General features: G+C 41.8%; 1 protein-coding gene across 3 annotated transcripts in view; it reads right to left on the reverse strand.

The window, feature by feature from the left end:
• Nucleotides 1-20,659, reverse strand: part of znrf1 (zinc and ring finger 1) — a 63,275-nt gene that overhangs the window by 11,075 nt on the left and 31,541 nt on the right. For 2 of the 3 annotated variants that reach the window (XM_083764114.1, XM_083764113.1), the window contains one exon: nucleotides 3,208-3,303. The exons of the other annotated variant lie outside the window; for it this stretch is intronic. In XM_083764114.1, coding sequence (XP_083620240.1) covers nucleotides 3,208-3,303 — 96 coding nt within the window. The remainder of the gene's footprint in view (nucleotides 1-3,207; nucleotides 3,304-20,659) is intronic. 3 annotated transcript variants of the gene reach the window in all.

Genomic DNA, 20,659 nt, shown 5'->3' on the forward strand with positions numbered 1-20,659 from the left:
GTCATTTTCCAGAAATAAAGAGCGACAGAACAGCCCGAGTCGGACTCTCTCCTCCTTTTAGCCTCTCTGGTGTTATCAGCCATCAGGGTATTCCATCACTCCAACATCTAACCCTTGTTCTTCTCCTTCCCCGAGACAGCTTCACTCTCCTATCTGCCTCCATCACTCAATCTTCTCCTACTGCCTTGATTCAGCTCCAGGGGTGGACTTATTTATTTATCCTGCACAGTATAGTCCTGTGTCCATTTAAAAGGTCACCTTTAAGTACTGTCTGTAAGTGAAAATGTCTTTGTTAAAATGTATTGCATTCTGATAGCAATCATGTATTCAACTAGATTAGGCCGGGGGCCACAACTGTAGAATGATTGTGTGTGGGGGGCCGCGCAGTGTGGGTGGAAACTGACATTTTGTGGGTTCTCAAAATGCATTTTGTGCTCAAACACGAAAGATTTATGTGCATATAATACATTTCTGCAAAGTGATGAGCAGGTTAATATGTCTATATAGTATATGCTACCTTAGAATAGATGTAGACCTATTTGAAAGTGCATAAACATAATTGCCTTGACATTAATGACTGTCTCATTTCTCCCCATGCAAAAGCCCTTGAAAATTATTGAATATGATTAAAGGACAACTTTAGTTTTTTTCAACCAAGGTTCATGTTTTAGTTTGTTATTAGATAAAGTAAAAGATGAGTGTTGATTTTCTTTCATTTGCTGCTTTCTTTCGTTTTAGGGATTTTAGCTGTTTTTGACAGGGGGGCGGGGGCATTCGAGCATGGGGCTAAATATGCATTTTTTAACACAATTTGATGGTGATTTCTTTTTTTATGGTTCACTATAGTCCTAATAAACGCCAGGAAATTACATCTGGCCACAGAAGATCACAGGATCTACTGAATGTGAAGGTATAGCCTACTGGGGGAAGGCTTATACTGTGTGTATAGGCTCAATATGTCAGTTTGTCACATTCAGTAGATCCCGTGATCTTTTGTGGCCAGATGTAATTTCCTGGCGTTTATTAGGACTATAGTAAACCATAAAAAAATAAATCACCATAAAATTGTGTTAAAAAATACATATTTGGCCCCATACTCGAATGCCCCCGCCCCCCTGTCAAAAACTGCTAAAATCCCTAAAACGCAAGAAAGCAGCAAATGAAAGAAAATGAACACTCACCTTTTAGTTTCTCTAATAACAACCTAAAACATGAACCTTGGTTGAAAAAAACGAAAGTTGTCCTTTAAGGATTATTGTCATTATGGTATGCTCACTTTCTTTCTTTTTTTATTCTTCCAAGGGAGGCTCCCTATAGTGTCTCTCTCCCGCTCTTGGGGAAACACATGCATTATGAGGCCAAGATACCGTGAGCAGACAAAATATCTTTGAGGGGTTCTCTCTCCTGATTGGATAAAATCCACATTTTATTACACTGTCAGAACGGAATAAAAACTGAGGAAGTCAGGACCTTGTTGCCTGGTACTAATATTACTCATATAGTCATATTTGTATATTAGTTTTAACTTTCATTCATTTTGACCAATAGGGGTGAACTGACACTAGTCTTAATTGAGACATATTAGCCACTGTACAGTGGCTAATACTTTGTGGCTGTACTTTGCATCCATCTTGTCCCTTTCCTCCACTGAAGACCAAAGTTTTGCGTGGTTGTTATGTTTACATTATTGCTAATGTTCTAGTAATTAAGGGTTCAGCGCTGAAGTGCAACCCTGTTGTTTTTGTACTAAATTCCTCTTCTTCTCCCTCTGCTGCAATTTTTGAATTCCCATGAGATGAGACCAGGCAGTGGCTGAAAGTTATGTGCCTAACGAGTCGAATTTAAACAAAGATTTTCAACAGACATCCATCTATTCCAAAGCAAACAAAAAATAAAAGGGACCCATACAATGTGTCCGCGGCCCACGAATGGGTCCCGACTTTGGGAAGATTGTTTTGCAAGAGAATTCAACAAATTTGAACAAACACTGAACTCTGAGATTAATGATTGCCTATTTCAGTATAGACTTCCTGGTAATCATGTTGTTACAGCCACTATGACTATACCCTTGTTGTTTCGCACATTGTCTTGCACAGTTTACTTCTCATCATTCATTACATTCAAAGGATATGTATGCTGATTGGCCCGGTTTGAATTTGAACTGGGAAATCACACTGGACGACAGTGACACCAGACCTCAGATTGCAACAGAGAACTTTTAGTTTTAGTTTTTTGTCAGGTGAAACCTGACTAATGACAGCTCATGAAATGTAAGCGACCTAGTCATCAATGGAGTGACCTAGTCACCAATGGGAGTCCCACCCCATGCCGTCTAAACCAATGGGAGTCTGACCCGGTGACCCCTCTGGGCGATGCAATGACAGTTGGTCAACTCAACTCAACTGTCATTGCATCTCTGTATGTATTTATAATGAAATGTTACTGACGGCACAAGTGGGCAGCCAAATGCCTCTGGGCCCGCCGCGCCAACGCAATTGTGTGTGTGTGTGTGTGTGTGTGTGTGTGTGTGTGTGTGTGTGTGTGTGTGTGTGTGTGTGTGTGTGTGCGCGCGCGAACAGAAGAGGTCAAGAACATTCTTCAAATGTTTCAAATGAACATATTTCCCCCCAAAGCAGACGAATGTTTGTGTCGAAACCGTTAAAGGTCACAATCAAGGACAAGCTTAAAATGTCACAATTGGTCACATCTCAACAACACAGAAACGTAGAACGAGGTACGTATACGGTAGGGTTGGGACAATATTAAAAGTATGTGTCACGATTATTGTGGCAAAAAATTATTGAGAATAACAATATCATCGCGATAATCAAAATATGCTTAAAACTTAAAATGCCACATTTGTTTAACCACTTGAACCTCCAGCATCACTATTCTGGGGGGAACGTTCGCCAAAAGTATCAGATCTACCAAGCAAGCTCCCGACGCATTTGCAACGTGCTGTGAGCTTGTAGATCTGCTATTATATCGACTATAGAAGGGTTAAACTCTGGGGGTGTCGAATTTACAGCAAAAAAAAAGCTAATTAATCCTAGTAGTGTATGAAGGAGGACAATTTCATGATACATTTAAATCTCTGTGATACGATTATTGTGATCACGGTAAACGATATTAGCATCATCCCATCCCTAGTATACAGTACAGACACCAGCCCTATAGTATACAGACACAGAAAGAGGTGTTTCTCACCATTGTAGGAGAGGCGGGGCTTGCTTAGACACATGATGAAGTGAACTTCCATTTCATTGGACGCCACGGACTTGGAGCAGACAGGACACTTAAATCCTATTGGAAGAAAAGCAGAGAACAGGTCAGACCAAGCAACCAGTGAGGTACAGTATATGCTCACTGCTGATCATCGGCAGTGTCGCAGGCCAATAAGAGCAGCTCTTCACTGAATCCCAGTGTACGGTACTTAATTATTTTTGCCGCAAGGGGACGCTATAGGCGACCTTATCAGCCAGGTCCATATAATTACGGACCCCGCTGCTAGGGGGTGCTATAGGCGACCTTATCAGCCAGGTCCGTATAATTACGGACCCCAACGTATACTCTGTGTATATAATGGTGGAGCCCCACGGCAGCTTTAAACTTTCATCCGGTTGCTATGGCCACGCCCCGTCACCACGAGCTATGGGACGTAAAAACTCCTCTTAAAGTGAACGTGTATGAATGCCAATAGCTAGCCGGCAGAGAAAGAATTAAGTAGGCTACAATTTTGAGGTACTGGACTGTATTTCCAAGCACGGAAATAACATACACACACACACACACACACACACACACACACACACGCACACGCACACGCACACGCACACACACACACACACAGTACCCCACTGAGCATTTTTTGGTCTAATAGTCGTCTAATATTTGTCTAAAGGGTCGTCTAAAAATGGGATAAAAATGAAAGTTTTTAGACGTCTATTCTTAGATTAGACGTTGATTAGCGGTTGATTAGACGTCTATACATAGACGGTCTATATATAGACGTTTAAACAAACAAACAACATATTAACCTTTTCCCTCTGCAGCAGGCCTCACTTTAAAAAAAAACACTAAATCAGTTATCTCTCTATGCTGATTACTGTCCTGTGACTACACCTAGATATGGTTGTTTGTAGCGTGGGACTCCATCCAATCCCAGAGTCTGTACGTGGCTTCTGAATCTGAACCAAACGTAAGTGACATTCAGTTTTTTCCCAACATCGTATTCTTTGACACGCGGTTAAATCATACAATCTCCGTCTCTTCATCGCTCTGCTGTTTGGGGTTGTCCCCTGGCGCCTGTGCTGTAGGGTTGTTGCATGGCCCATTAGCCCTAACTGTATTAGTTTAGCGCATAACGGCTAATTGGATCGAGTGCTGCTGGGCCTCATGAGTTGAGTTCACGTCACACTGGTGAAAAACAAGACATCGCGTCAAAACAGCAGTGGTGGAAAAACGTACTCAAATGTTTTGCTTACTGTTACGAGTGAAAGTCTGTAATTCAAAATGTACTTAGAGTAAAAAAAATAGTTAAAGTAGCCTACTCATTGTGCAGAATGTCCCACTTCAAGTTTTCAAATGTATACAAATCTTTTTGAATTTAATTTTCAAATGGCCTGAATTAAGTGGTTAATGTATGTTTTGTAATAATAATCAAAATCTATAATTAAGTAACTAGTGACAATAATATTTGGATCGGAGAAGAAGTGGAATAGAAGTATAGGGAATTGGAAATACTCCAGTAAAGTACCTCAAGTACTACTTATTACTTAAGTAAATGTATGTATAGTCACTATACTTCCCAGTTTCCACCATGCACTGCAGATTGGCCTCATTGACTGCCATGCACTTACATTTTTACTAATGCCTTTCAATTTGATCTCACTGTTGACTCCCAGAGCAAAGAGACAGGTAAATAACACGTGACATTTAGAGGGGGAAATAACATTGCAATCCTCAAATGCAGCCATTGACGACTTAACCCATTTTGACCTGGGAACGATTCTGCAAAAGTCTTCTAAATCCTGACTGTTTTCTTGAAAAAGCAGTTTTTCTATGTCAGTCATTCTCAAACACTTTCATGTCCCTTTTCACGATTCTTCAAAAACAGCAGACCTACAAGCTCGTATGAGCTTGTAGATCTGCTATCTACAAGCTTGTAGATCTGCTAAAGTAGCAGTTCTAGCCTCGTTCCCTGTGTGTTCTGCCGGATGTGTCGGGCCAGAACATCCACCAGTTCATTAAGTATCCGTGGCTTTTACCGTAGCACAACAAAACAACTGGAATTGGAAGTGATGATACAAATAAACGAGCAGACAAAAGTGGAACTGGCTCACTATAAAAACTAAGCTAATTAATGGGTACTCTCTCCTGATTGGCTGCAATGTTATCACCGACCTGAACATGTATTTTCCCTCTAACACCCGCATTAATTTCTACTTGCAAAAAATAGATTTCAACCTTACAACTACTTTGTACTACTAGGACTAAGACTAAAAAATATGTTAAAAAAAATTTAAAAAAAATAAAGTTTGATGAAAAATTTATAATAATTATATAATAATTATATAATAATGAATAAAACATGTTCTAGACATTCTAATGATCACAAAAAAACATATTACAATTATTTTACCTACTTTTATTAGGGTAAAGGTCAGACATTTTTTATTTGTGTGAATTTCAGCCTCTGTGGGGGGTATTTATATGCAAATATCATGACCAATGGCATTGAAATGGCATTGCAATGAACATCACTGATGATGTTTAGGTGAAAAAAAAAAAAAGTAATTAAATAAAAAAGTAATTAAATAAAATACATTTGTTGATAAAAAGCAACGCAGGGTCTTAGAGGGTTAAAGACGTGTACAAACGTTATATCTAATCCTACCGTTGGTTCCAGTTGACGTGTACACACGTCATAGCGCTTTTTTATTGATATTAAAAAAAAAAAAAAAAAATGTTTTGGTTGGCCTCTCCTTCTGCTTCTACTCCTTGCTGTTCGCGCATGCGCGCTGCCGTTCACTTCCTTGTTTACGGCTCAGAACGAATGCCTTCTTCATTTCTGACTTCAACAAGCCTCTCGTTTGGAATATTAATGAGACTTTAGCGTGATCATCGCTAATAGTGTAGATCGCTAGTAGATCCAGCACTCAGAGCTGTTACTGAGCAAACACTCAAAGGGCAATGATATCAGAATATAGCGATTTAACATTTTAACCTAAACATATCACTTACCCTACCTTTAATCAGAATACCGGTAATACATTTAATAATACAATGTTGAATCAATGTTGAAAAAAAAATCTAATTCTTTCAACATTGATTCATCCAAAAAAACACACTTTGAAAAGCAAATCGATAGAAATAATCGCCAAGAAAATGATCAATATTTGCAGCCCCACACACCGGTAATATAACCACATATCACTGCACACATCAACTCTGACTTTTTCTCTCTCTCTCCTCATGAACACACCGAGTCACAGACACACATAATACCACCACCACCCAGCCCCCCAACCCCCCACCCCACCCCCCCATGGCAGCTGACCCACTTTTCCCCTGGCTGCTATTTTCAGACCCTCCATAGGGACGCAGGGAGGGATAGAGGAAATGAAATGAGTGAAAAAGAGGTGCAGAAGAAAGGTGACAGAGTTCAGGCATTCGAGGAGGAGAGATGGTGGAGTGGTTATGATGCTACTGTACACGTGCTGGTGAGTCCAGCAGGGCAGTGGTTCCCAAAGTGGGGTCCGGGGACCCCCAGGGGTCCTTGAGGGAGTTCCAGGGGGTCCCCTGCAGCTAAATGACTGTTTGGAACCAAATGGACCCTTATGGGTCTGTAACTCTGAGAGTGTACAAATATACCAGACCATATAACGGGTACATTTGGTTCCATTGGTACACTCTCAAGAGTTAAATTAACATTGATTTGAATATAAATTGGGGTCCCAGAGATAGAAATGCCATTAAATGGGGGTCCGTAGACTAATGCATGTCAAACTGGGGGTCCTTGAAATTAAACGGGTTGAGAATCACTGCTAGAGCCGTAAAAATCTTCTCTTATGGGGGTCCCTGGCATATTATTTTCAAATGGGGATCTCGCAATGCGAAACTAAATGTAATAGCCTACCTCCTACAATTCCAAGTGCTTCTTAGGGTGTGGACTGTGGGTCCCCAGTTCAAAATGTGATTATTTTGGGGGTCCCTGCATGCAGTGTGTGTGTGTGTGTGTGTGTGTGTGTGTGTGTGTGTGTGTGTGTGTGTGTGTGTGAGTGTACTGTGTGCTGTAACTTTGTTTTGTGCGTGTGTATGTCAACTGAACTCACCACAAAAATTCCCTCATTTTATTCAAGCGGCGCATAAGGTTAGATTGGTACAAAAATAAATCACTGGATTGGATCATGAATTAATTAAAGTGGTTTGTGTGTATGAGAGAGAGAGAGAGAGAGAGCACGCTAGGAGTACTCAAGGGGATCTGGTTTATGCTAAACTGGCAGTTTTCGCTTGACTCTGATTTCTTCTCTCAACCCTGAGTTACTGTCTTCAAGTCAAATGTGTTTCTTAAGCAACCTGCAGTTGGTTAATAGACTGTAAATGTGTGCATATTTCCTTCCATATGTGTATAAGTGCAGTACGTGTACAGTACGTGTGCAGTTTCATTTAACTCTCTCAAGAGTAAAATTATTTATAAACATCTATTTAATTTACAAGAAGTAGTACACAATTAGAGAATAGAAGAATTGTTAACATTTGCCTGTTATCTCTCCTATAGTACCACATCAATACAGAATGGAATTGTGGACAAAATCTTATCCAACGACGACATATTCTTCGTTTTAGGTCTTAGAGGTCTCATCAAAATTGGTGGTCCGTGGGTTAAATGCAGAATCAATAATGGACCTTGATATGAAAAGGGTTGAAGACCACTGTCTTAGAGCATGGGCTCAAAGCGTCACTCTGTAACTGCAAAGTTAAAAATAACTGACAAACGGAGCTATGGCGTGCGGTAACTCGACCCTTTTTTATTTTATATCGGTTCACTTCGGGGTCAGCAGCACCTGCCTTCAAGAGGTCGGATGTGCATCACATATTTACTACTTGTAATGTATGCATGCATTCTCACTCTCTCACACACACGCAAGCACACACGCACGCACGCACACACACAACTTGTGTGACTAAGCAGTAACAACTGTCAGTGACCAAGCAAGGCTGAGTGGAGTCACTTTCAAAGTTGAAACCGCTGTAGAATTGTCCCGTGCCGTTCTACTCACCCTCACTCAGCACAATCACACGCACACAAAATAATGTATTATACTGTATGTATGCTACATACAGTGTGTGTGTGTGTGTGTGTGTGTGTGTGTGTGTGTGTGTGTGTGTGTGTGTGTGTGTGTGTGTGTGTGTGCGTGCGTGCGTGCGTGCGTGCGTGCGTGCGTGCGGGAGAGAGAGAGAGAGAGAGAGAGAGAGAGATTTGTTCTCCTTAGCCCGACTCTTCCATTCCATTCTTACAACATTTAATAATCAATATACACTGACTGTGTGGTCGTGCATAATTGTAACCGTACTACTCTGTGATGCCATAATGTCTACAGTTGCTAATACAGATGTGTGTGGATCAGAAAAATATATAACGAAACTTTCATTTCCGCCTCAGTTGCTGTATCATCTCAGAGACTCCCACACAGATATTTTATGCAAGGCTTGAATACAGTTAGATTTTTATGGCCCTATTGATTTAGTCTGGGAGTTGTTTGTGCAGCCATTATGCATCCAAGCACTGCTTTGATTTTGACTGGCTCGTGCTGCAGACTAGGTCTATCTACAGTCAGTCCAGGCCTGCTCTGTGGACATCATGTATCAGTATGTGACAGTCTGATCCATGTTTAAATCATATTGTCTGTCGGTAATATCGGCTTTTCTCTCAGTCACAGCTAGCTCATAGCGTCTTCATATCATGAATGATATTATCACCTGGGTGGGGGTGGTGCAAGTATTGCGTATATATTTAATGTACTGTAAGGTAATGTTATATGAGGCAGCATCATAGGAACAGACAATGTCATAGCAAGAGTTAGCAAAGCCAGGACAGCCTTCATCATACTGAAAAACATCTGGTCCTCCAAGGACATATAGCCACGTCAACTAAAGTGCAGCTCTTCAACTCTAATGTAAAATCTGTCCTTCTATACGGTTCAGAGACTTGGAGAATGTCGAAAAGAACATTACAGAAGATACAGACCTTTATTAACAGCCTGTCTGAGATGCATGTTTTAGGATCAGGTGGCCGGACAAAATCAAGAATGAGGAACTGTGGCTGAGCGGAAGGCAGGAGCCGGCAGACAAGCAGATCCTGAGACGAAAGTGGGGTTGGATAGGACACACGCTGAGAAAACCAATAACCAGCACCACTCGCCAGGCCCTGACCTGGAATCCCCAGGGGAAGACCCAAAAACACCTGGGGGCGGAACACCGAGAGACAGGGAATCAGCTGGGGGAGGCAGATAGCCCAAAACCGTGTTGGATGGAGAAGAGTCGTAGATGGCCTATGCTCCACTGGGAGCGATGGGCTTAAGTAAGTAGTAGTAGTAAAAAAGTAGTAAACAGATAACCGTTTTTTATTTTTGTATTTGTTTGTTTATTTATTTAAAGAAATGAACAATGTGGCGCATCTTTCATCTTCAATTACACGGAAAATGCAGTGTGTATATCTTAGCAAATTTTAAAACAAAACATTATTGCAGGACAGGGTTGTTTTATGTTTTTGTTTTGTTTTAAGTCAGACAATATTTCTGTTTTAGTCATTGTCACTGCTTTTTCTATAGTTTTCCCAACATTACTAGCTTTTGCATTTTGGTTGTCATTGTAATCCTGTTTATTTTTAGGCCTATTCGCCTCCCTGTGGTTGGGAACCAGTGTCACCGACTCACAGTGCATGCTTCACCTTTGGGCTGCTGTGACAATCCTGCCCTCACATATATAACTAGGAAAAGTGCCCCTCAGGGCACAGGTCTCCACCTTGGTGATGTTTGAACAACATGTAGTAATGTATGAAAAATCTAACAGATCTGTGTTGAACACGTGACTATAGAGATTGTGAATACCGATTTGCGTGATGTATGGATAAAATCTGTGCGAGTAACACAGGCATATGCGAAAAATATAGGGTTTTCCTTGGCCTCTATGGAGTGCGCATACAAAGTTGCACACAGATCGGTGCAGTTATAGCTAAGCTAAGTTATAGTTAAACGTGGGAATAAAGGCAGAATGGTATACCGATTTGCGTGATGTATGGAAAAAAATTGTATAGGAGTAATCTACAGAAATTGGGGCAGAGGTTCGTCGTTGGCATCCAGGGAGTGGGTGTGCACAGTGTGGCATCGGCCGGGCTAACAGTGCCGGAGATTAGCTGTACACGGACAAGGACACACACACACGGACGGAGTGCAAAACATACTGTCTCCCCATGACTTCGGCCTTGTGGAAACCAAAATGGTTTAGTGCGAGAGTTGCACTGCAAAAACGCTATGTGAGTTCAGTTGCTTTGTATTATGAAAAATGACCTTGGTGCCCTTAGTGCTAATAGTGCTGTGTGACACCAGATAAAGTTGTATTGTGCTGTACTGAAATTGAATTAAACCGAAATTAAAGAAAATGTTCTGCCTGCCCTTTCTCCCTTTCACTGTAACACAGTACAGTATAGGCTAATGCTGTACCGTACTGTACTGTACAATATTTAGCTGTCACTAAAATATAACTTTTATTATGGTCGTTGTTGACTCATATTTATGTAAACTGTGTTCTTTCTATAGGTTGTAATGTTTGGATTTGGAATTGTGGGTTACCAGTATCTATGGATACATATTGTATTAATATGACATTCTAGAGCAAACACTACAATACCACTACAATAAAAAAGATGAGCTTTGACTTTTTAGTCGACTAAATATCATGCAATTTTAGTCTAAATCTACAGTTGGTTTTGTCGACTAAAATGTATTTGGGCAGGCCTTTATAGTGTCGTAATGGCTGATAACTTGTCTCTTATCTACTGGATCTCTTCTCCACTAGTCCCTAATAAAAAATTAGACAAACATTTTAAGTTATCATTTTAGTCTAGTTTTTATTTGTTAACAAAATTGTCGAATCGAAAAAAAGGTAGCCAGCAGACGAAACATTTTCATCATAGTTTTAGTCGATGAAATCAGCAGCTCAGCATTGGCAAGACAGTGTCAGGACTCAGCAGCTTACCACCTCAACAACAAGGAAGCAAGAAGGGAACTGGATGTCTTCGTCAACAACAAGCGCCTGGAGTTCCAGCAAGCCTTGCGGTACCTTGGTGTACGTCTGGATAGAACACTCTCCTTCAAACAACATCGTGAAGAAGTGACGGCCAAAGTGTCTTCTAGGGTCTCACTAATCCGACGTCTCGCTGGTACTAGCTGGGGTGCATCTGTCAAGGTGCTTCGAATCTCCACACAAGCCCTTGTCTTCTCCACAGCTGAATACTGTGCCCCAGCCTGGTGCAGAAGCCCACATGTCAGGACGGTTGACGTTGTCATAAACAACGCTCTACGGACCATAACTGGCTGTCTGAAGCCCACCCCCGTGTTCCATCTGCCAGTACCAGCAGGAATTGCCCCGGCCGGCCTCCGGCGAGAGGCTGCTACCCTAGCCTTAGCAAGGAAAGTCAGAATAAATGACTGGCATATCCTGCACAACACCGCCACAACAGAACTGCCTCTAAATAGACTCGAGTCCCGCCACCCGTACAACAAGGCGGCACAAGAGCTGCTCAGGTCCATCCCTGAGGACCTGTCTACAGAGGCATGGCTGGCAGCAGCCTGGAAGCAGGAGTGGGAGTCAGCCGGGCCAACACGCATCCACCGTTACATCCAGGACCCGGGGAGGCGGCATTGAAGGAGAGGAACTGCCACGCCGGCAATGGACGCTGCTGAACCGCCTGCGATGTGGGGTCGGACGTTTCAAAACATCCATGACGAAGTGGGGCCTGACGGACAGAGCAGTGTGCGAGTGTGGGGAGCCGGGTAAGACCGCTGACCACATAATCACCACCTGTCACACCTGTCCCCTGTATAAACCACCCTCGGAGGCCGGCCTATTCGATGTGGGACCTGAGACGAGGGCGTGGCTGCACGCTACTGAGCTGGACATCTGATGATGACACACGAAAGAAGAAGAACAAAGCTGGCAACGTATTTTGAAAGAGCTTTTAGTGTAGCTCAGTAGTTACTTTTTTAACCCGTAGCTTTTGCTTAGCTATATAAATGCTTAAAGCTTGCCAAACACTGTAAAGTGTAAATAAATCACCAACCCTGCTGTGTCCACTACATGATGCAAGGGTCAGGTAAGGTGAATAAGACAAGAGAAGAGAGAGAGAGAGAGAGAGATGAGGAAAGCATTTGTGCTGGAAAGAAATATGACTGACAGAAAGTCAAGAAAAGGTGCTGCATTTCATATATTTTTTATTCTTTTCTGAAAGAATGAAAATTGCAAGAGGAGCAACAAACTCAGACTCAAGGGAGCAGAAAACAAGTACATGCAGTAGATAGAGTAGGAGGGAGTGAATCATGAGATTGATTGAGGTGTGAAGAACACTGGAGGGAATGAGGGGTTAGGAGACAGACATGAAGCAATGAGAGAAAGAGGCCAGAGAAGGAAACAGATTGACAGGAAATGTGATTGGAAGCATGTGATTTATTTTGGTTTGTAGCTGCTGCTGCGGAGCTAGCAAGTGAACATTGCCCACGGTACTGTCTGCATGCTGTACCGTCTGCATGCTGTACTGTCTGCATGCTGTACTGTCTGCATGCTGTACTGTCTGCATGCTGTACTGTCTGCATGCTGTACTGTCTGCATGCTGTACTGTCTGCATGCTGTACTGTCTGCATGCTGTACTGTCTGCATGCTGTACTGTCTGCATGCTGTACTGTCTGCATGCTGTACTGTCTGCATGCTGTCCCTTCCTTTCCATAATGACTTCAGTTCTGGTGGCACTGCACCCGGCCGTATGGTTTAGAGTTCATATTTTAACCCATTTAGACCTGATGCAGATTCTGTAAAAATGTCTTCTAAAACAGTTTTCTGAAAAACCTATGTTTCTATGTCAGTGGTGCTCAATCGTTTTCATGTCAAGGACCCCCGGAATTATCTGTATTTGGCGGCGGACCCCCCATCTGAAAATATGTAGTTCCGGGGACACCCCCCCCCCCCCCCCCCAGAAGCAAAGATTTGAGTTAAAAACGTTTGCTCTGAAAGAATATATATATATATATATTCTTTGAATATATATATTCAAAGATTTGCGCCACATTTTGACAATAAATAGCAGACCTACAAGCTCGCTTCCCAAAAGTTTTAGCCCGTGACCCAAAAGAGAAATTAGAAATTTGCCGGGGACCCAAACTAGTGAAAATAGCAGATCTACAAGCTCACAAAGCGTCGCTTCGTGCATAGACTTGCTTGACAACACTTACACCAGTGTTGTTTAATTTTGTTTTTGTTTATATCTATTTTCAGTAAAAAGAAGAAGAAGAAGAAAAAACAGGTTCCTGAGAACAATGTGACAGCTAGCACGTCCTGTCCTGCTGGGCTGGATTCTGGATTAAAACTTCAACTGTGAAAAAACATATAAAATCTGCACAACAGAATGCTGCTCCCACACAAAAGGTTCCTAGTAAGCACACAAAGATTTGGAGGCTGTGGACCCCTGGGGGTCCCGGACCCTTTTCCTTTCGGCTGTTCCCTTCAGGGGTCGCCACAGCGAATTCTCTGCCTCCAACTTACTTCATGTCCTCTTTCACTACTGTACATCCATAAATCTTTGGTCTTCCTCTAGGCTAGGCCTCCTGCCTGGCAGTTCCAACCTCAGCATCCTTCTACCAATATACTCACTATACCTCCTCTGTACGTGTCCAAACCATCTCAGTATCCCTCCTCTGTACGTGTCCAAACCATCTCAGTATCCCTCCTCTGTACGTGTCCAAACCATCTCAGTATCCCTCCTCTGTACGTGTCCAAACCATCTCAGTATCCCTCCTCTGTACGTGTCCAAACCATCTCAGTATCCCTCCTCTGTACGTGTCCAAACCATCTCAGTATCCCTCCTCTGTACGTGTCCAAACCATCTCAGTCTGGCCTCTCTGGCTTTATCTCCAAAACATCTACATGTGCTGTCCCTCTCCAAGAGCGAACATCAACTATTTAGTCTCTGCAACCTCCAGCTCTGCTTCCTATCTATTCCTCAGTGCATCTGTCTCTAAACCATACAACATAGCTGTCTGTCTCTAAACCATACAACATAGCTGTCTGTCTCTAAACCATACAACATAGCTGTCTGTCTCTAAACCATACAACATAGCTGTCTGTCTCTAAACCATACAACATAGCTGTCTGTCTCTAAACCATACAACATAGCTGTCTGTCTCTAAACCATACAACATAGCTGTCTGTCTCTAAACCATACAACATAGCTGTCTGTCTGTAATCCATACAATATAGCTGTCTGTCTGTAATCCATACAACATACTGTAGCTGTCTGTCTCTAAACCATACAACATAGCTGTCTGTCTCTAAACCATACAACATAGCCGTCTGTCTGTAATCCATACACAACATAGCTGTCTGTCTCTAAACCATACAACATAGCTGTCTGTCTCTAAACCATACAACATAGCTGTCTGTCTGTAATCCATACACAACATAGCTGTCTGTCTCTAAACCATACAACATAGCTGTCTGTCTGTAATCCATACAACATAGCTGTCTGTCTCTAAACCATACAACATAGCTGTCTGTCTGTAATCCATACAACATAGCTGTCTGTCTCTAAACCATACAACATAGCTGTCTGTCTGTAATCCATACAACATAGCTGTCTGTCTCTAAACCATACAACATAGCTGTCTGTCTCTAAACCATACAACATAGCTGTCTGTCTCTAAACCATACAACATAGCTGTCTGTCTGTAATCCATACAACATAGCTGTCTGTCTCTAAACCATACAACATAGCTGTCTGTCTCTAAACCATACAACATAGCTGTCTGTCTGTAATCCATACAACATAGCTGTCTGTCTCTAAACCATACAACATAGCTGTCTGTCTCTAAACCATACAACATAGCTGTCTGTCTCTAAACCATACAACATAGCCGTCTGTCTCTAAACCATACAACATAGCCGTCTGTCTCTAAACCATACATGCCTTCATATCTACGTGGTTGGACTACTGTAATGCCTTGTACGCTGGTTTAAACCAAGCCTCCCTTGCTCGACTCCAGCTAGTCCAAAACTCAGCCGCTCGTCTACTCACAGGTACTCGCAGACGTGAGCATATCACACCTGTCTTGGCCTCCCTTCATTGGCTCCCTGTCCGCTTCAGAGTGGATTTAAAAATTATTTTATTTGTCTTTAAATCTATAAATGGTCTGGCTCCTCTTTATCTGTCTGACCTTATTGAGGTTTATACTCCTGCTAGATCACTGCGGTCTGAGGGCCAGCTAAACCTCAGGGTCACAAAGAAGACCCGCTTAAAGTCCAGAGGCGACCGAGCCTTTTCTGTTGTAGCCCCTAAACTATGGAACGCACTCCCCTCCCACGTCAAATTGGCCCCCTCCATCGAGACCTTTAAATCCCGCCTGAAGACCCACCTCTTTACCTTGGCTTTTAACCCCGCCTGAGTTCCTTTGGTCCTTGTATATGTTTCGTCTCACTGTGATGCTGTTGTTTTTCTGTTGTTTTCTGTAATGTGTCTCAGTTGTTGTCACTGTTTGTACTTTGTTTTCTCGCTGTTGTTTTTCTGTGTGGTAGCTTTAGTGCACTTGTTTTTATTTTATTTTATTCTCCTGTACAGCACTTTGTAAACTCTGAGTTTTAAAACGTGCTATATAAATAAAGTGGATTGGATTGGATACAACATAGCTGTCTGTCTGTAATCGATACACAACATAGCTGTCTGTCTCTATACCATACAACATAGCTATCTGTCTCTAAACCAAACAACATAGCTGTCTGTCTCTAAACCATACAACATAGCTATCTGTCTCTAAACCATACAACATAGCTATCTGTCTCTAAACCATACAACATAGCTGTCTGTCTCTAAACCATACAACATAGCTATCTGTCTCTAAACCATACAACATAGCTATCTGTCTCTAAACCATACAACATAGCTATCTGTCTCTAAACCATACAACATAGCTATCTGTCTCTAAACCATACAACATAGCTATCTGTCTCTAAACCATACAACATAGCTGTCTGTCTCTAAACCATACAACATAGCTGTCTGTCTCTAAACCATACAACATAGCTGTCTGTCTCTAAACCATACAACATAGCTATCTGTCTCTAAACCATACAACATAGCTATCTGTCTCTAAACCATACAACATAGCTGTCTGTCTCTAAACCATACAACATAGCTGTCTGTCTCTAAACCATACAACATAGCTGTCTGTCTCTAAACCATACAACATAGCTGTCTGTCTCTAAACCATACAACATAGCTGTCTGTCTCTAAACCATACAACATAGCTGTCTGTCTCTAAACCATACAACATAGCTGTCTGTCTGTAAACCATACAACATAGCTATCTGTCTCTAAACCATACAACATAGCTATCTGTCTCTAAACCATACAACATAGCTATCTGTCTCTAAACCCTACAACATAGCTATCTGTCTCTAAACCATACAACATAGCTATCTGTCTCTAAACCATACAACATAGCTATCTGTCTCTAAACCATACAACATAGCTGTCTGTCTCTAAACCATACAACATAGCTGTCTGTCTGTAAACCATACAACATAGCTGTCTGTCTCTAAACCATACAACATAGATGTCTGTCTCTAAACCATACAACATAGCTGTCTGTCTGTAAACCATACAACATAGCTGTCTGTCTCTAAACCATACAACATAGCTGTCTGTCTCTAAACCATACAACATAGCTGTCTGTCTGTAATCCATACAACATAGCTGTCTGTCTCTAAACCATACAACATAGCTGTCTGTCTCTAAACCATACAACATAGCTGTCGGTCACTAAACCAGAGCTGGTCTCACCACCGTCTTGTACACTTTCCCTTTCATTCATTCTTGCTGTTACTTTCCTTATCACACCTGACACCTTTTACTCCACCTGTTTCCAACCTGCTTGCTTTCCAACATCTTCACCTATTTTCCACACTCTCCATTGCTGCACACACACACACACACACACACACACACACACACACACACACACACACACACACACACACACACACACACACACACACACACACACACACACACACACACACACACACACACACACACACACACACACACACAATCATTACTACAGTCATCTGGAGGTTTACAATGAAGACAGGAAGTTTCTATCATTCGCCACCATGGGCCTTTGATCTCTTTTGAAGGAAATTATTTTACTGCATGATGCACATTAACTGCATAATTTGAAATAAAACATTATAGGGGCTTGTTTTGTTTTCCATGTAGCTTTTTCCTCCACATTCTACTGCAGGCTCCTTTATGGACTGCAGATTTGCAGAATCAGCAAATTGGCCAAATACCTCGGTTACTCACTGAAAAGTGGAGCAGATGGTAAAGAGAGGAATAGTTTCTGTTCAACTATCCATGTCTTGGCGTAGGCAGGCATACTTGTTGGCAGAAAAAAGTCTATTGTCTAAACAGTTTTAGCTCACAGTCACAGCTAGTGCTTACTTATTAGCCTGCCCTGGATTATATACGTACAGTAGCCGACTGTTGTATGAATTCCAAATGCAGCACAAATAGCTTTAATATATTAATATATTGTATTCATTCTACAGTATCTATTCTATATTTTGTGTACGTTTTCTTTCTTTTATAGAATAAAATATGCTGTATTTAAAGGAAGACTGTAAGAGATAATAACCCATGATCCAATGTTCAAAGCCAAATAAACAAATGGTTGATCGCAATTGTTTGCATGACAATTAATCGCAGACTAAATACTTTGTGATTGTGACAGGCAGCCCTAGGTAGTGTCAACTAAAACTACGACGAAAAATGTTCATCGACTATCTTTTTTCACAGACGAAAAATAAATAAAAACTAAGCTTCGATGACTAAATAATAATAAAATGACTAAAATGTTAGGGTGTAGTAGAGATCCAGTAGAACTAAAAGTAAAGTCATTTTATGTTTGGTTGCGCTCGGGTGTTGCGCTCTGAAAATAGCAGATCTACAAGCTCACAACGCGTCACAGAGCTTGTAGATCGTCTATTTTTTAGCATGCAACCAAGCCTAAAATCAGCCATTACGACTCAATCAAGGCACGCCCAAAACACATTTTAGTCGACAAAATCAACAGCAGCTTTAGTCGACTAAAATCTTATGCAGTCGAGTAAAACTAGACTAAACCCATAGGCAGACAGAGCCCCACTTTAACGCGATCACAAACAAACAAGGCAGCGGTCGAGGTGCAGTAAACTAAGGACATGTTCAAAGAGACTATCTATGAGACACACGGCTCTACACGGCAGACAAACCAAAGAAACTATCTATGAGACACACAGACAAACCAAAGACAGAGCTGCCTCCCCACTAGCTGCCTGTCTGTCTCTCTGGAGGGTGTTTTAGTTGTAAGTAAGCAGTGTTGGGGGGAAGCTATACTTTGAAGCTGCTTCCAATTACTTCACACTCACTGGAGGAAGTTGAACTACGGCAAAGCCCACCCGAGGGAGAGGTTTAAAGCTACTTAGAAAAAAGTAGTTCAAACTACTTTGTAAAAAAAGTTGTTTATCTATTCTACAGGGCATACCCGTAGAATAGATAAAAACAAACAAATAGAAAATAAATAGCCCACTATTCTTTGGAAAGTACAGGGAATGTCAGCCTTGGCTTCTGATACATGCAGGGGTATCCCCATGCTGGCCTGTGGAGCTATAGCCCGCCCCTGAATGACCATAAAAAGTCTGCAAATGGACCCTTTGGTTCCATTTGTTTGTAGACTCTCAGAGTTATATGGGTGTCCTTGCAAATTGGGACACATAATGTGCCATAGTGTCGTAGTAAATATGTGTCATACACATTCAGAAGAAAACCTGGAGACTGACATTCAGTAATGGGGTCTTGGTTCAAAATAAGAACATTAATGATGTGTAAAAGGGAAATATAAATGGACAAAAGTCTTTACCATGGACACAGGTGTCCCTGTGCAGGCATATTGATGACGCCTGGGCCTGGACACATCAGTCAATCAGTCAGACACCTGACCCACCTGTCTTCCAGAAACTAGACACTTGCACCCTAGCATCACTATTCTGGGGGGAACATTTTCCAAAAATAGCAAAGAATGATATAGTTCCTATGGGGAATAGGGGAATATATTTAATTGGAGTCCAGCCAGACGAATGCACCTTGCCTTCACAGTGGTCAGATGAAAGAACGATGGGCAGGCTTGGTCAAACGAGTTTCAATTACAATAGAGAAGCGATGCTAAAATAAAAGTAAAATCACCCCTGTGTGAGGGGCGCCCTTATCATCATACATCATCATGCATCATCTCATACTGGCCAATCAGAATGCCTGTTGCCTGTTGCCACAAATTTCCATCATATTTGGCGGACAGACCTAATTTCTCCTTTCATTGTCGATGGCAAATATGAGACGTGTGGGGACAAGATGACGTAAATTTTGCCTTCATTGTCAATGGCATTTAGTGTTTGTGTTGCAGACATTTTGTGGGGACAAAAGCTGTATAAAGAAGGGGCTAGCTCCTCTCAAAAATCACACTCGTGTGAAGTGAGGGGCGATCTTATCATTGTACATCATCATACATCATCTCCACAATGTGAACAATTTGGGGCAGAGGTTAAGCTCTGGCATCCAGGGAGTGTGTGTGCAGAGTGTGGCTGCGATCAAGGCAACAGTGCCAGTAGCCTGGGGTCCACCTATGCTTTCTATGGCATAGGCAGAATCTAGCCCATTCTGACCTGAGATCAGATTCATACGAGGTTTCCACTGGACACACACTGGTCTGATTAACCCATTCTGACCTGAGATCAGACTAAAAATGTCAGTCGTTCTTCGATTTTTCAAAAATAGCAGACCTACAAGCTCATAGCGCGCCACTCGGTGGCGCGCTATGAGCTTGTAGATCTGCTATTTTTAAATAGCTAAAGCATAACATGATGCTAACACCAAAATGGGTTCCCGCGCAGAATAGGCTAGACAGTGACACAGCTGCGTGACATGAGACTAATTAATTAGAACGAGAGAGAGAGAGAGAGGAGTGTGTGTGCGTCAATTTAACAAAGGTGCAGACGATCAGATATCATCAGAGTGATCGACGTTTGCACTACTCTATGCAGAATTGAAGTGGACTTTTTTTTTTCTCTCCCTGGTTGTTTAATTGTATACATTAAACAATATATATATATATATATATATATATATATATATATATATCGAAGAAATTCCATAAAAGAATGCAGATCTACAAGCTCACATTGTGACGTATTGTGAGCTTGTAGAGATCGTCTATTTTCACTAGATTGTGCCCCGGGGAAGTTTCTACTTTTGGGTCTTTCTTAAGCTAATTTGGGGGAACCACTGTGGTATAAAACAGCA

This window comes from Protomyctophum parallelum (assembly GCF_964188405.1).
Source record: "Protomyctophum parallelum genome assembly, chromosome: 4".
In the NCBI taxonomy this organism is placed as follows: domain Eukaryota; kingdom Metazoa; phylum Chordata; class Actinopteri; order Myctophiformes; family Myctophidae; genus Protomyctophum; species Protomyctophum parallelum.